Raw genomic sequence first — 14,178 nt, forward strand, 5'->3', positions numbered from 1 at the left:
TGTATGAAAATGCATATCATGAATTGGTTGTTGATTGGTAATTGTAGATTGTAGTTGAGATCCTGTTGTATTGTTGGTACACCGTGCAAATACAAAGGAGACTCTGTCCTAGTAGACGGAGGAACTATGTATTTGTGGCGGATCTGTACATCGCCTAGGCCAGATTAAAAATAAAAAAAAAAGGCACGTCTTCCGCAACTCTGTTTTCAAAATGGCTTTTAAAATCGGCCACGAGGCGTGACACTAATGGTAAAAAATTCACAAGCACCAAGGTCTTGGTGCTTTTACAAGCACCATAGCCGGACTCTATATATATATATATATATATATAGAGAGAGAGAGAGAGAGAGAGAGAGAGAGAGAGAGAGAGAGAGAGACAGAGTTTTGCTAGAATACTATCGGTAGTAAACCGAGCTATTTACTACCGATTTATTTTCGATGATAGAGCTTCCAAATTGATGATCAGCACCGTTAAACATGATCTCAACTATTTAAACTATCTGGAAATCAAATTTCACACATTTTCGATATTGTTCTCTTGTCCATCAGGTGAACAGAAAAATGAATGGCTGGAAATGAATATCCTTCAAAAAGTGATGATACAATTTTTATATTTGAGATCTAGAGTCTAGATCTTATTTTAAATAGTTTAAAGAATTTTTTAACAAAAATTTAGTTGATTTGAACTCTTCTATACCGTTAAACGAGCAAACGCACCATATCTGTCATTAAAATTATAGATTTTGTGACCCTTTGATCTTTCAGTTAGTGATGCCAAAAATCATGAAATTTGATTTTAGATAGTTTAAATGGTTTGATCATGTTCAACGGCTCGATGTCGATTTGGAGCTCTATATAAAAATAATCCGGTAGTAAAGAGCGATTTCTTTCGATGTAAGCCGGACTATTATTTATTCTTATATATATATAAATTTATATATATATTATATTATATATATATATATATATATTTACATATAGAATTATGGCTACTATACTTATCTATGTACGGAGCTCGATCTATAGTGCTTGTTTTCGATCTTAGGGCTTTAAATCAGTGACACGTTTAAATATGATCTAGGGTATATGTGTTCTTAGGATAATTTTTAAGTTTTTTTCGATATCGTTTACTTAGTAAATATAAATTATGTCAAATATGACAGTGGAAATGATATCTTTTTAATTTGAGCATTGATTTTAAATTTCAAGATAAGAATGTTAATCTTAATTCTATATAGTTTTAAAGTATTCTATCAAATTTTAAGATTTTAGATTTTCTACACGTTAACTCCAAATCGTTATATAGCATTGGAAATGACAATTTTGAAATGATTTGATCTAAGTAAACTTATGTAAAAAATATAAATTTTATTTTTTTAATACTTTACTACCTAAATCAATTTTAACGATGTGCGATCAGTTTGATTGATGCCGAAAGATCGAAACGAACTATGTACGGAGCTCGACTTAGTATATATAGCTGTAGCTCTAATATAGTATAATATATATATATATATATATATATATAGTCCCCGTTAGATTTACCCTTTGACTATTTTCACCAGTTAGATTATACTATTTAACCAATAACTTACTCAACCCTAAGGGGCCCACATCATTCTAAACGCACATTTTTTCATCTAAGGGCCGAAAATCTAATAGCACCAATAGCTTGGTACTATTAATAGTATTCCAGCTTAGTTATATATGAGTTGGGCTAGAACACTATCGATAGCAAAAGACTTTTTTTACTATTAAGTTTTTAACCTTTGAATCGATTGCTTTCATCATTTCTAACCATTGAATTAAATATTATAATCCAGTAGGGACCACTCAACCCTAGTAGGGGGACCACTTAACCCTAATGGGCTAATATCATCCTATAACCTTACAATTTTTCATCCAAGGGTTAAAAAGTTGATAGCAAAAAGGACCTTTTGCTATCAATAGTATTCTAGTCTATATATATATATATATATATATATATATATATATATATATATAGCTGGTATACTGTCGGTAGCACGGAGGCCTCCGTGCTATCAAATTGTTTGCAATGATACGCTTCCAAATCGACGATCGGCTCCGTTTGGCTTGATTTACACTATTGAAAGTATTTGGAAACTAAATTTTATAACTTTTCGACATTATTTGGCTAGTAATCAAAATGTCTCAAATTTTATAATTTTGGCGGTCGATATAAGACGTTTTCTTATTTAACGGCGTAAAGATATCCAAATCAATTAAATTTTGGTTAGAAATGTTTCTAAACTATTTAGAAAAAGATCTATACTCTTGATCTAGATTATAAGGCTTTTATCATCACTTTTTAAAAAATACTTATTTTTCATTTTTTTGCCTACTTGATGGATACGAGAACAATGTCGAAAAGACTCGAAATTTAATTTGTACATACTTCAAGTGGTGTAGATCATTTTCAACGATATCGATCGTCGATTTGAAGGCTCCATCATTAAAAATAAATGGATGACAATAAAATTTGTTTGTTATTAATAGCATTCATTTATTAAACACATAATTCAAATTTGTGCAATTTTGAGCCAAATACGAGCGACCTGTGACCCTAGTTAGTAAATTCGCGAATTATTCGCTAATTATTCGTGAATTATTGAAAATCCGAATTAAACAGTTCGTTTACGAATTTTTTCCAAAGAAAGAGAATTATTCACTAATTTTTAGGCCAGCCAAATTATTCGCAAATTATTGCCGAATTATTGAAAATATGAATAAAAAATTATAATTTTATTTTTAAATATAAATTATCTTATATTTTATATCTTATATTTTATATTTTATACCGAATCCGTTTTTAAATCAAATTTTTCAATGAATTTAAAAATTAAAAAATAAATCTTATGCGTATAATATTTGTACCGAATTTTTGCCGAATCTGAATTAACTATGCCTATCACTAATAGACTGTAAGGACTGAGATTTTTTTTACAGTGCAACTAAACTCTCTGTTGATGATGTTTATGTGTGTAATTTAATTACATAAACACTCGTCAAGTTTCAGGAAAAAATGAGCTAAAATGGAGAAGTTAAGCGATTATTAGTTTTCACTTAAGTGAATAGTAACTCCGGTTTTTCGGAGAAGCCACACGAGTAGAAGTTGCTTCGGCGCTTATCGACTCGGTTTCATAGTTGATCATAGCTCGTTGTTGAACGGTTCAGCTATTTCTGGAACCAATGGCACTGACGATTTTAGATCTGAATGCACGGTTTTTCGAAGAAATCTGAAAATACATGTCTTATGTAATTGATGCATCATTTGGCCTTTTGAGAGAGAATGGAATATTGTCGTGATCGAAGATACAAATCGGAACGAACGAAATGCGAGATTTTGATGCCCTCGTCGTGCTGAACGCGATGGTGCAATCCGTTAGAACAATGAACGGAATTGTCGGATATTGCTTGAAGTCGGCTAAGGGGTTCGAGAGTCGGAAATCGGAATGTCTCGCAAAGTCGATAATATTTTATGTACTCGGAATTGCGCGGATGATCAGACGTGGAGGTGCGTAACGTGTTAATTATCGCACTGGAAGGATGATTTTCAATAAACAGTTTAGAGGACTTGTGTGGCATTGAAATCATGTATGGTCTTTCTAAGGAGTTTCATAGATGAGAAACTAACTTTGTTCAGCCTCTCCTCAGCCTGACCTCCTGGACACTCTGGCACATTTCCCTAGCCGTGCAAGCCACGCCGCCGCGAGGTGCTCGCGACGCGGAAACCCGCAGCACACCCTCTCCTTCTTCTGGCATCATTCCTCCCTGATCGCCATAGATCTTTGGGGAGCTCAGATTCATCTTTGGAAGGCTTTCCTTGGCCGAGATCCATCTCACGCTCATCCGCCGTGGCTGCGCGTCCTGCCCCCGAGCGCCGCCCACCCGCCCTGGCTAGTTGCGGCCAGATCTGAAAAGATTGGCCGGGTTGTGGATCTCTTCCTCGTGGTGGCGGTTCAAGATGGTAAGCACATCTTACCTTGCCAGATCCATACGCCAGAGTGTCGACTCCCGCGGGGCACGCGCCCCGAGTCGCGCGGCGCGGATTTGCTCTCGTACGCCCGCCCAGAACACCGAGCGGGCCCGAGTTGAAGGCCCTGTCACGCCGGGGTCCTTTTTTATTTGAAACAGCGGAAAAAGCGTCTAAAATTTTTGTTTTTTGGAAAGCCATAAACCAGGTAGCAGATCCGCCACAAATAGAGGGATCACTGTTCCACGGAAGAGTCTCCCTGTATTTGCACGGGGCGTCGACAAGATTACAACAGTACAAACAGGATACAACACACAACTAAATGAATATGAAATAATTATATCATTTCATACATTCATACATTCACCATCCACACACAGATTTGCATTTAATATTTTAAAACATAAATCCACAGAAAAATTCTTTGAAATGTTTCTATACAAAACTTATCTTTAAACATACCACGAGGGGTAAAAAACCTTATCCATTTCACCAAATTCACAAATCATTTATTACATTCATGAAACCGATATTTTCAAAATGTAAATAAATAACTGAAACCATATAAACTATCTAAAGGACTATATCACTATAATAAAAGGTAAGAACTAACCGGAATAACTGGGTCGGAAGCTCATATCGACGTAGTATCTTCAACGCAAGTCTCACCCCCGCCCGCCCTCGATACCGAAAGAGTGGGAGGTGAGAAAATGTAAAATTTTCCTCCAGTGGTAGCGCAAGCGAAGAAAAGGCGAGGAGTATTCACGGATCAGGAAGAGCTATACAAAAGCCGGTCAATAGAAAACAATATGAACAATAGTAAAAAAGAGATGTATTAGGTAATGACAACTATACTTAATACAGTAGCAATAAATGAAAGAAAGAGGAACTAGACTGAATAACGGTACCGCAACTGTAACTGGAACAGAAATCATACATGAATATCTACGATAGTAGGAAGACACATAAAGCAAGAATGTAAGTATGCATCACGCTGCTATATAGACATTGCCGTCAACCGATCAGGAAGTCCAAAAGAAAATCTAAAACGAATGGCTCTCTGGTACCGCAGACCTCAAGCCAGTGCCACTACTACTCTCCAGTGTATATAGCCCCTCTAGGGCTCACGGGTTGTCACCATTCAACCACTTTTTCGGAAAAGAACACTCCTTGCGGTGGATCAGACCGTCAGTGTTCGTAAAATGCGATGAGTATCGGGCGATCAATGCAATATGCTCAATGATCAACCGTCGGCAACCAGCCGACAATCCTGCCCCTCCAGGGCCCATCGACCGCATAGGTCGTCAACTATAAAGAAGCACAAGAACCGACCACTCAGGTCAACTAGGATGGGACAACATCGACATCCTCTCAAACATATGCAAATACTGCTCAATGAACCACAAGGACTGACCACTCAGATCAACTAGGATATGAAACTCGACCAATCATGTCACAAGTATAGGATATGAAACTCGACCAATCACGTCACAAGTATAGGATATGAACTCGACCAATCATCCGTCGGCAACTAACCGACAATTCCACCCCTCAGGGTATACCGACCTCAACGGTCATCAGACAACAAAGGTCGAGGAACTCACCGAATAGGTCACAAATACTGAATACTAGAATCGACCGACTAGATCGCTAATCTCACAGATAATCACAGAATCGCTCTACTATAAATATGAAACAGGGTATGCAGAATAGCTAAGTAGAGCAACAAGAAAATATGGTATCACATACAGATAGATTATACTCCTACACATGATACTAAGTATGGAACGTCTGAGTAGAGTATAATCAAACAACGTGGGTGTAATGTAAACGATAGAGGTGCAAAGCTCAACATATAATATATGCATGGATAATAACAAAAGAGCAAGGGTAAGAAACCATCACCGAGCGTGCACCACTGTACCAACGTCGGATCGAAGTACCCACCTGTACAACTGTCGCGCCTGTCTCATGACTGCAAAAGAACGTCAACCGGACCTAAGGAGGGTCCACTGGGTTAGTGTCTAACCCACAGCTAAGAAACCCTAAAAGCATAACCCACAAACAATCCCACGGAGATCGGTTTCCCAAAACCGATTACCGTAACTCGCCGGAAGTCCCGAAAATCGCACCGGGACTCCGCGGGGACCCACTAACTATCCCGGAAGGCACCGACTCATGCCACGAGTCATTCGCTGCCTCTAAACACTTATTTTAGTGTGACATGGCGGCAAACACGAGGATACACAACCAAACAACTATTGGTGGATAATTGTTGGGATCCGGGTTCCTGGAAGTGTCAATTTCGACACCGGAACCCACCGTCGCTCACTCGTCATTTCTGAACTCTCGAAATGACGCGAGTGACCAGCCAACAAGGCTCAGCGACTACACAATAGCTCACGAAGCATTGTCGGAGGAGTTCCGAACCGAAACAGCATTTCGTCGGGGGATTTTGCCGAAAAACGCGCCAGAAATCACTTTCTGATTCCCGCAAAGGCTTGGGGCCTTGGACGATCAGTCCAGAGGTTATCCTCAGCCCATACTTGCTGTCAACAACAGCCACGATGAACAAAGTTGCATAAAAGCCCTTCCGATTACCCGAAATCACATTATTTTATGTGATTTCGGCGCTTTTATGGTCCGTCTACACAAACCAGAAGTCATTCAGCCAAACCGAGACACCTACTGACAGGTATCGGCGTGCCGGAGGCCGTGCTCACCTTTCGGAGCACTGCTGGCCACTATGGCACGCGCACGAGCGACGCGAAAATCAATAAAATAGCGCGCACAGCGCTAAGGTCGCGTCTAATACACAAACCAGGGCATCTTTAACCCTGCTGGAGGTGAACAGGATGTTCAGCACGAGTCGTAGATCATCGTGCTCACTTCCCGAGGTGAAGGAGACTTATCGGATCACCGGAAAGGTGACTGGAAACGTCAGACTATGTGCTGGAACATAAGAACAGCATACCAGAGTCAGGGAGAGCTAGGGTTGTCGCCGGCGGCCGGACGGCGGGCGGTCTGGCCAGGGGAGGGTGCGGCCGGTCAGTGGGGTCCGGGGCACCTGCTGGCCGGCGGCGGGAGGCAGCCGGTGGCGCGGCGGCTGCGATCCAATCCGCCAAGTTGCTCTCGGGTTCAAGGGCACTGGCGGCAAGGCTGCGGNTCTCACAGATAATCACAGAATCGCTCTACTATAAATATGAAACAGGGTATGCAGAATAGCTAAGTAGAGCAACAAGGAAACATGGTATCACATACAGATAGATTATACTCCTACACATGATACTAAGCATGGAAACGTCTGAGGTGCAATGTAAACGATAGAGGTGCAAAGCTCAACATATAATATATGCATGGATAATAACAAAAGAGCAAGGGTAAGAAACCATCACCGAGCGTGCACCACTGTACCAACGTCGGATCGAAGTACCCACCTGTACAACTGTCGCGCCTGTCTCATGACTGCAAAAGAACGTCAACCGGACCTAAGGAGGGTCCACTGGGTTAGTGTCTAACCCACAGCTAAGAAACCCTAAAAGCATAACCCACAAACAATCCCACGGAGATCGGTTTCCCAAAACCGATTACCGTAACTCGCCGGAAGTCCCGAAAATCGCACCGGGACTCCGCGGGGACCCACTAACTATCCCGGAAGGCACCGACTCATGCCACGAGTCATTCGCTGCCTCTAAACACTTATTTTAGTGTGACATGGCGGCAAACACGAGGATACACAACCAAACAACTATTGGTGGATAATTGTTGGGATCCGGGTTCCTGGAAGTGTCAATTTCGACACCGGAACCCACCGTCGCTCACTCGTCATTTCTGAACTCTCGAAATGACGCGAGTGACCAGCCAACAAGGCTCAGCGACTACACAATAGCTCACGAAGCACAGTCGGAATAATTCCGAACCAAAACCGCGTTCCGTCGGCGGATTTTGCTGACAAACGCACCGAAAATACATTTCCGATCTTTGCAAAGGTCTGGGGCCTTGGACAATCAGTCCAGAGATCACCCACAGCCTACCCATGCTGCCAACAGCAGCCGCAACAACCGGAATTGCATAAAAGCCCTTTCGAATACCCGAAATCGCATTATTTCATGCGATTTCGGTGCTTTTATGGTCCGTCTGCACAAACCAGAAGTGAATCAGCCGAGCCAATATACCCATTGACAGGTTTCGACGTGCCGGAGGCCGTGCTCACCTTTCGGAGCAATTTCAGCCACTACGGGGAGCGCGGGAGCAACCCGAAGGTTCAGCGAACAGCGCGCAGTCGGGGAAAATCGCGCCGAACAGGCCGATACGACATCCGCTGATCCAAAGTAAGGTGAGCACTGTGATTAGAACTGACCAACGATCACCGTGCTCACCTTCGGAGGCATCATAACAGCCTCGGATCGCCGGAGAAACGTGCGCAAGCACGGAATAGCAGCCGAAAAAGCTCAACAGGGTCGACACTGCCGAAACAGCGGAACGGAGTCTCCCCGGTAGAATCTAAGGTGAGCACGATGATCAGCACTTTTCCACGATCACCGTGCTCCCTTCCGCAGAGATCGGGGAGGCTCGGGTTGCTCGGAACAGTAACCTACTCAACTAAGCCCTATTTCGGGCTTGGCCGGAGCAAGCTTGCTCCGGCCGGCCACCGGCGGCACGGCGGGGTGCGCGCTGGCCAGGGAAGGTTGCGGGGGAGGTGAGGAGTACCAAGCTCACCTCGGGTGGCGGCTGGAAGCGGCGGAGGCGGCAGCGGAACAAGGCATGCCCGCACGAGCTAGGGCACGGGTCCGGGGGGTGCTGCGGCCACGGCGGCGGTCGGGGCAGGTCGGGGACGTCCGGGGGTGCACCCCGGAGGTCTCCGGAGGTGTCTGGAGGGCGGCACTGCCGGCAGGGAGCGGCGGAGGCGCGCGGAGGCAGAGATCTCCCAAGCTCGGCCCGCTCCGGGTCTGGGCGGCTGCGGCGAGTCCAGGCGGCACCACAGCCAACATGGACGGCGGGGAACGGCGGCGACGGCGCCGGAGGTCGAGGGGAAGGTGGCGCGCCCGATGGTGGATGGCGGTGACGCGCGGAGGCGCTGCGGCCTCAAACTCGGCCCGCTTTGGGTCTGGGCGGGCGCAGAGAGCAGAAGTGGCGGCCGGCGACCTCCGGGGCGGCGGCGACCGGCGGGAACGACACCGGAGATGGATCTCGGCCAAGGGAAGATGGTGCTTACCATCTTGAGCGGCCATGGCACGAGGGAAAAGAGATCCCACAACCCCGGCCAGATCTGTTCAGATCTGGTCGCAACTAGCCAGGGCGGTGGTGGCGGCGCTCGGGGGCAGCAGGGACGGCGGCGGCCGGCGGCGATGATGCTTGAGATGGATCTCGGCCAAGGGAAGGCTTCCAAAGGTAATCTGAAGCTCCCCCCAAGATCTATGGCCGAGAGGGAGGAGATGATGGCCGAGAGGAAGGGAGAGGGTGGTGCTGCGGGGTTTTCCGGCGGCCGGAGCACCTGCCGGCGGCCGTGGTGCATGCACGGCTAGGGCAAATGTGCAGAGGTGTCGCAGGGAGGTTGCCTGAGGGAGAAGGTGAACCAAAGTTAGGGTTTTCCATGATGAAACCCTAGAAAGACCATACATGATTGTCAACTTGCACACAAGTCCCTCTAAACTGATTATTAGAAAATCAGTCCTTCATAGTGCGAGTATTTAACACTTACGCACCTCCATGTTTGATCTCGCGCGATTCGGTACATAAAATATTACGACTTTTGCGAATTTTCCGATTTTCCACTCTCGACCCCTTAGCGAACTTCAAGCAATATCCGACAATCCATTCATCGGATTTCTGAACGGATTGCACCATCGCGTTCAGCACGACGAGGGCATCGAATCTAGCATTTCGTTTCGTCCGATTTGATCTCCGATTCACGACGAAATCCATTCTCTCTCCAAAAGGCCAAAATGATGCACAATTACATAAGAAACATGTATTTTCAGATTTTCTCGAAAATCGTGCATCAGATCTAAAATTCGTCAGTGCCATTAGTTCCAAAATAGCTGAACCGTTCAAAACGAGCTATTGGATCGCTATGAACGGAGTCCGATACGCGCCGAAAGCCAGCTCTACTCCGTGGCTTCTCCGGAAAACCGGAGTTACTATTCACTTAAGTGAAAACTAATAATCGCGTAACTTCTCCATTCTAGCTCATTTTCTCCTGAAACTTGACGAGTGCTTATGTAATTAAATTACACACATAAACATCATCAACAGAGAGTTTAGTTGCACTGTAAAAAAAATCTCAGTCCTTACAGTCTATCAGTCATAGGCATAGTTAATTCAGATTCGGCAAAAATTCGGTACAAATATTATACGCATAAAATTTATTTTTTAATTTTTAAATTCATTGAAAAATTTGATTTAAAAACGGATTCGGTATAAAATATAAAATATAAGATATAAAATATAAGATAATTTATATTTAAAAATAAAATTATAATTTTTTATTCATATTTTCAATAATTCGGCAATAATTTGCGAATAATTTGGCTGGCCTAAAAATTCGTGAATAATTCTCTCTTTCTTTGGAAAAAATTCATAAACGAACTGTTTAATTCGGATTTTCAATAATTCACGAATAATTAGCGAATAATTCGCGAATTTACTAACTAGGGTCACAGGTCGCTCGTATTTGGCTCAAAATTGCACAAATTTGAATTATGTGTTTAATAAATGAATGCTATTAATAACAAACAAATTTTATTGTCATCCATTTATTTTTAATGATTGTCACGCCCCGGGGTCCCTTTTTATTTTGGAAAAACAGCGGAAACGACTAAAATTTTTTTTTTTTTTTTGAAACACCTGACCCCAGAGTATGTCAGATCCGCCACAAATACAGGGAATCCACTGTTCACACGAACAGAGTCTCCCCTGTATCTGCACGGCGTCGCACATATACAATTATACAACCAGAGTACAACCAGAATACAACCACAACCATATGAACATACAACCTCAACCGCACATACAGACGTCCATATATTCACCATTCACAACACGACGGTATACATAGTTTTAAACATAAATCCAAATCTATCATTTGAGACGTTTCCTACCCGGAAACAAGTTTTGAAATACTAAGTCTCAGAAATCCATTGAAAGCTCCTTTTAAAACTGTTTCCCACGCGGAAACCATTATCTTTTAAAACGCTACCACGAGGGGTAGAAAACTGTATCGCATATGAAAATTCTTTTCTTTTTTTTTTTAAAACAAGCGCTACCACGAGGGGTAGAAAATCATTTTACTTTGAAAAGCCCAAAAATCTCTTTTTATCACAATACGTAAAGCCAGCGAAAACCAATTTCTCAAGTACAGAATGAAACTGAACCGTAATGTAAGTTTACTATTTATTCAAGCAAGGGAAAAGAGATAACCAAACGGGACGGAGCTCTAACGCGCGCTAGACTCGCTCCTCACCTGCTGTCCCACTCGGACCTGCGACGTCACCTGTAATGGGGGCAGGGGGTGAGAACATGTAAACATATCTCCCCTCCCAGTGGGTACCGCAAGCCGACAAGGGCGAGGGTACGCACCAGCAAAGGAGGCTAAACAACAGTAAAGGTAAACAACTACAGTAGCTACTATGATATAAGAACAGAAAGTACAAGGAACTGATGTACAAGTAATGAACTACTGCTACTGTATGTATGCATCAACTGGTGGATAGTCCAAGGATACCCAATCTAAACCTGCCTTGTTGGTCCGGAGACCTCAGGCTAATGCCACAATCACTCAACCTGCATATACCCAGTCGTAACCTCTGAGCTCACGGGTGGGCAAACCTAACCACTTTTCCGAAAAAGAACACCCCCTGCGGTGGATCAGACCGCTGGTGTTCGTGAAATGCGAACGAGTGGTGACGATCGATGTTGATATGCTCAATAGCCAACCGTCGGCAATCAGCCGACACCGACCGTATAGGTCATCAAGTAATGTGAACCGACCGAGATAGGTCAAAGTACGTAAGGTAACGAACGACCAAACAGGTCACCGATGCAACAGGAGAACCGACCAATCAGGTCACATGTATAGTATATACTAATGGCATCTACTATACCCCTACATAGAATACTACGCATAGGACAACCGGGCAGAGTAAATAAAGACAGTATGGTGCAAGGCTCAAAACGTAAAGAGTAAGCAATATGACTAAACGATGTAAAAGATAGGGTTAAGGAAGACATCACCGAGCGTGCACCACTGTACCGACTTCGGATCGAAGTACCCACCTGTATAAAGCTGAAACGGTCTCACGAAGGCGGAGACGAAGCGACCGGACCTACGAAGGGTCCACCGGGTTAGAGTCTAACCCACAAACACAATAACACGACCATTCTCACACAAATCCCAAAATCATAACCCCCCGAAAATCGGTTTCTCAAACGCAACTACCGAACCAGCCGGAAGTCCCGGAAACCGTACCGAAACTCCACTGTCGCTCACCCGTCGTTTCCGAACCCTCGAGAAGACGCGGGTGACCAGCCAACAAGGCTCAGCGACGCTACAATTAACCACGAGGCACCGTCGGATGAATTCCAAGTCGAAAACACGTTTTATCGGCGGATTTCGTCGAAAAACGCTCCGGAAATGGCGATTTGATTTCCGCAAGGGCTTGGGGCCTTGGACGATCAGTCCAGAAGTTATCTTAAGCCTTAACCTGCTGCCAACAGCAGCCACGACGAAGCGAAATGCAAAAGGATCCCTAATGGCCCATGAAATCACATTATTTTATGTGATTTCATGGCTCTAACGGGTCGTACCAGCAAACTAGGGATCTATGGAGGTTGCCATCGCACTTGCTGCAAGGTTTCAGCATGCCTGAGGCCGTGCTCACCTTTCGGAGCACTGCCGGCAGCAACCACGTGCGCACGAGCGACGCGAACCTCAGCCAATCAGTGCGCATATTGTGGAAAACAGCCTTTTCTCACTAACCAGGGCACCGTTAACCTAAGTGGAGATGAGCATCATGTTCAGCACGAGCCCACGATCACCGTGCTCACCTCCCGAGGTGCCAGGGAGTCGTCGGATCACCGAAAAAGTGACCGGAACGCAAAACAGCAGTGCTGGAACCAAAATAAACTACTCACCGGGGCTGTGGGAGCTAGGGATGGCCGCCGGCGATCGGGCGGCGGGCGCTCCGGCCGGTGATGGGAGCAACAGGTCGGGGAGGTCCGGGGGAGGTGCTGGACGGCGGCGGGCAGCAGCTGGTGGCGCGGCGGCGGAGATCGGGCCCGCGCACTTCCTCTCGGGCTGGAGCTTGCCGGCGGCGAGGCGGCGACCGGGGGAGGTCGGGGCGGCGATGATCCGGTGCCTGGGACCAAGGGGGAGGTGGTGCTCACCTCAGAGGGCAACGGCAGTGCACGGGAGTGGCGCGGCTCCAAGGTCGGCCCGCACAGGACCCGAGCGGCGGCGGGAGACCTTGGCGGCGGCCGGCGGGGCGCGGGGACGGCCGGGGACGCGCGCGCCGGGTTGCTGGAGGTCGCCGGGGTCGACAGGGGGGCTTGGCCGCAGGGGAAGTGCGTCCAAAGCGCCCCGCAAGCCTGACTCGGCCTGGCTCGGGTCTGGGCAGACCGGCTGGCTGCTGAGCCTCTTTCGCGGCCTCGGCGACGCTCGGGGGCGGCCGGAATGCGAGCACGGCAAGGCAGGGAGGTGCTGGGATGGCAGGGGCGGCTGGGGTTAGCTGGGGGGTTCTAGGGTTAGGGTTAGCTCAAGAACTCCTAGGACAACCTAATATAGGTGCAGAAAACTCGCGGAAAACCCCCTCGAAAGGAATCTATTTAATCCCAGCTCTCAACCAGCAGTCGCATAACGGCACGATAGTCCCCCTAAGTTCGAAAAGTCGCAATTCGACGCAAAATTATCGGGCCTTTTCGCGAATAATCCGATTACTCAATTGGCCCCTTTGCCGACTTTTTGGCGATTCCCGAAGATCCGTCCGTCGGATTTCCGATCGGATCGCGCCAGCGCGATCAGCACGACAGAAGGCATCGAATCTAGCATCTCGTTTCGCCCGAAAAGATTCCGCGATTTGCGACAAAACTATCCCTCCTAGGTTCCACCAAAAACCCATATAGACAACTATATGCAAAAACCATTAAACCCCTTTTTCTCGAAATCCGTGCATCCAAATCCAATTCCG

The 14,178-nt window shown here is 45.6% G+C and overlaps 1 protein-coding gene across 1 annotated transcript; it reads left to right on the forward strand.

Annotated features, from left to right (window-relative positions):
- Positions 1 to 13,146: 13,146 nt before the first annotated feature.
- LOC109704499 (spidroin-1-like) lies at positions 13,147 to 13,719 on the forward strand. The gene has a single exon (XM_020225244.1). The coding sequence runs from the start codon at positions 13,147 to 13,149 to the stop codon at positions 13,717 to 13,719; it is 573 nt and encodes a 190-aa protein (XP_020080833.1).
- The last annotated feature ends 459 nt before the right edge of the window (positions 13,720 to 14,178 follow it).

The sequence above is a fragment of the Ananas comosus genome, unplaced genomic scaffold (assembly GCF_001540865.1).
Source record: "Ananas comosus cultivar F153 unplaced genomic scaffold, ASM154086v1, whole genome shotgun sequence".
NCBI lineage: Eukaryota > Viridiplantae > Streptophyta > Magnoliopsida > Poales > Bromeliaceae > Ananas > Ananas comosus.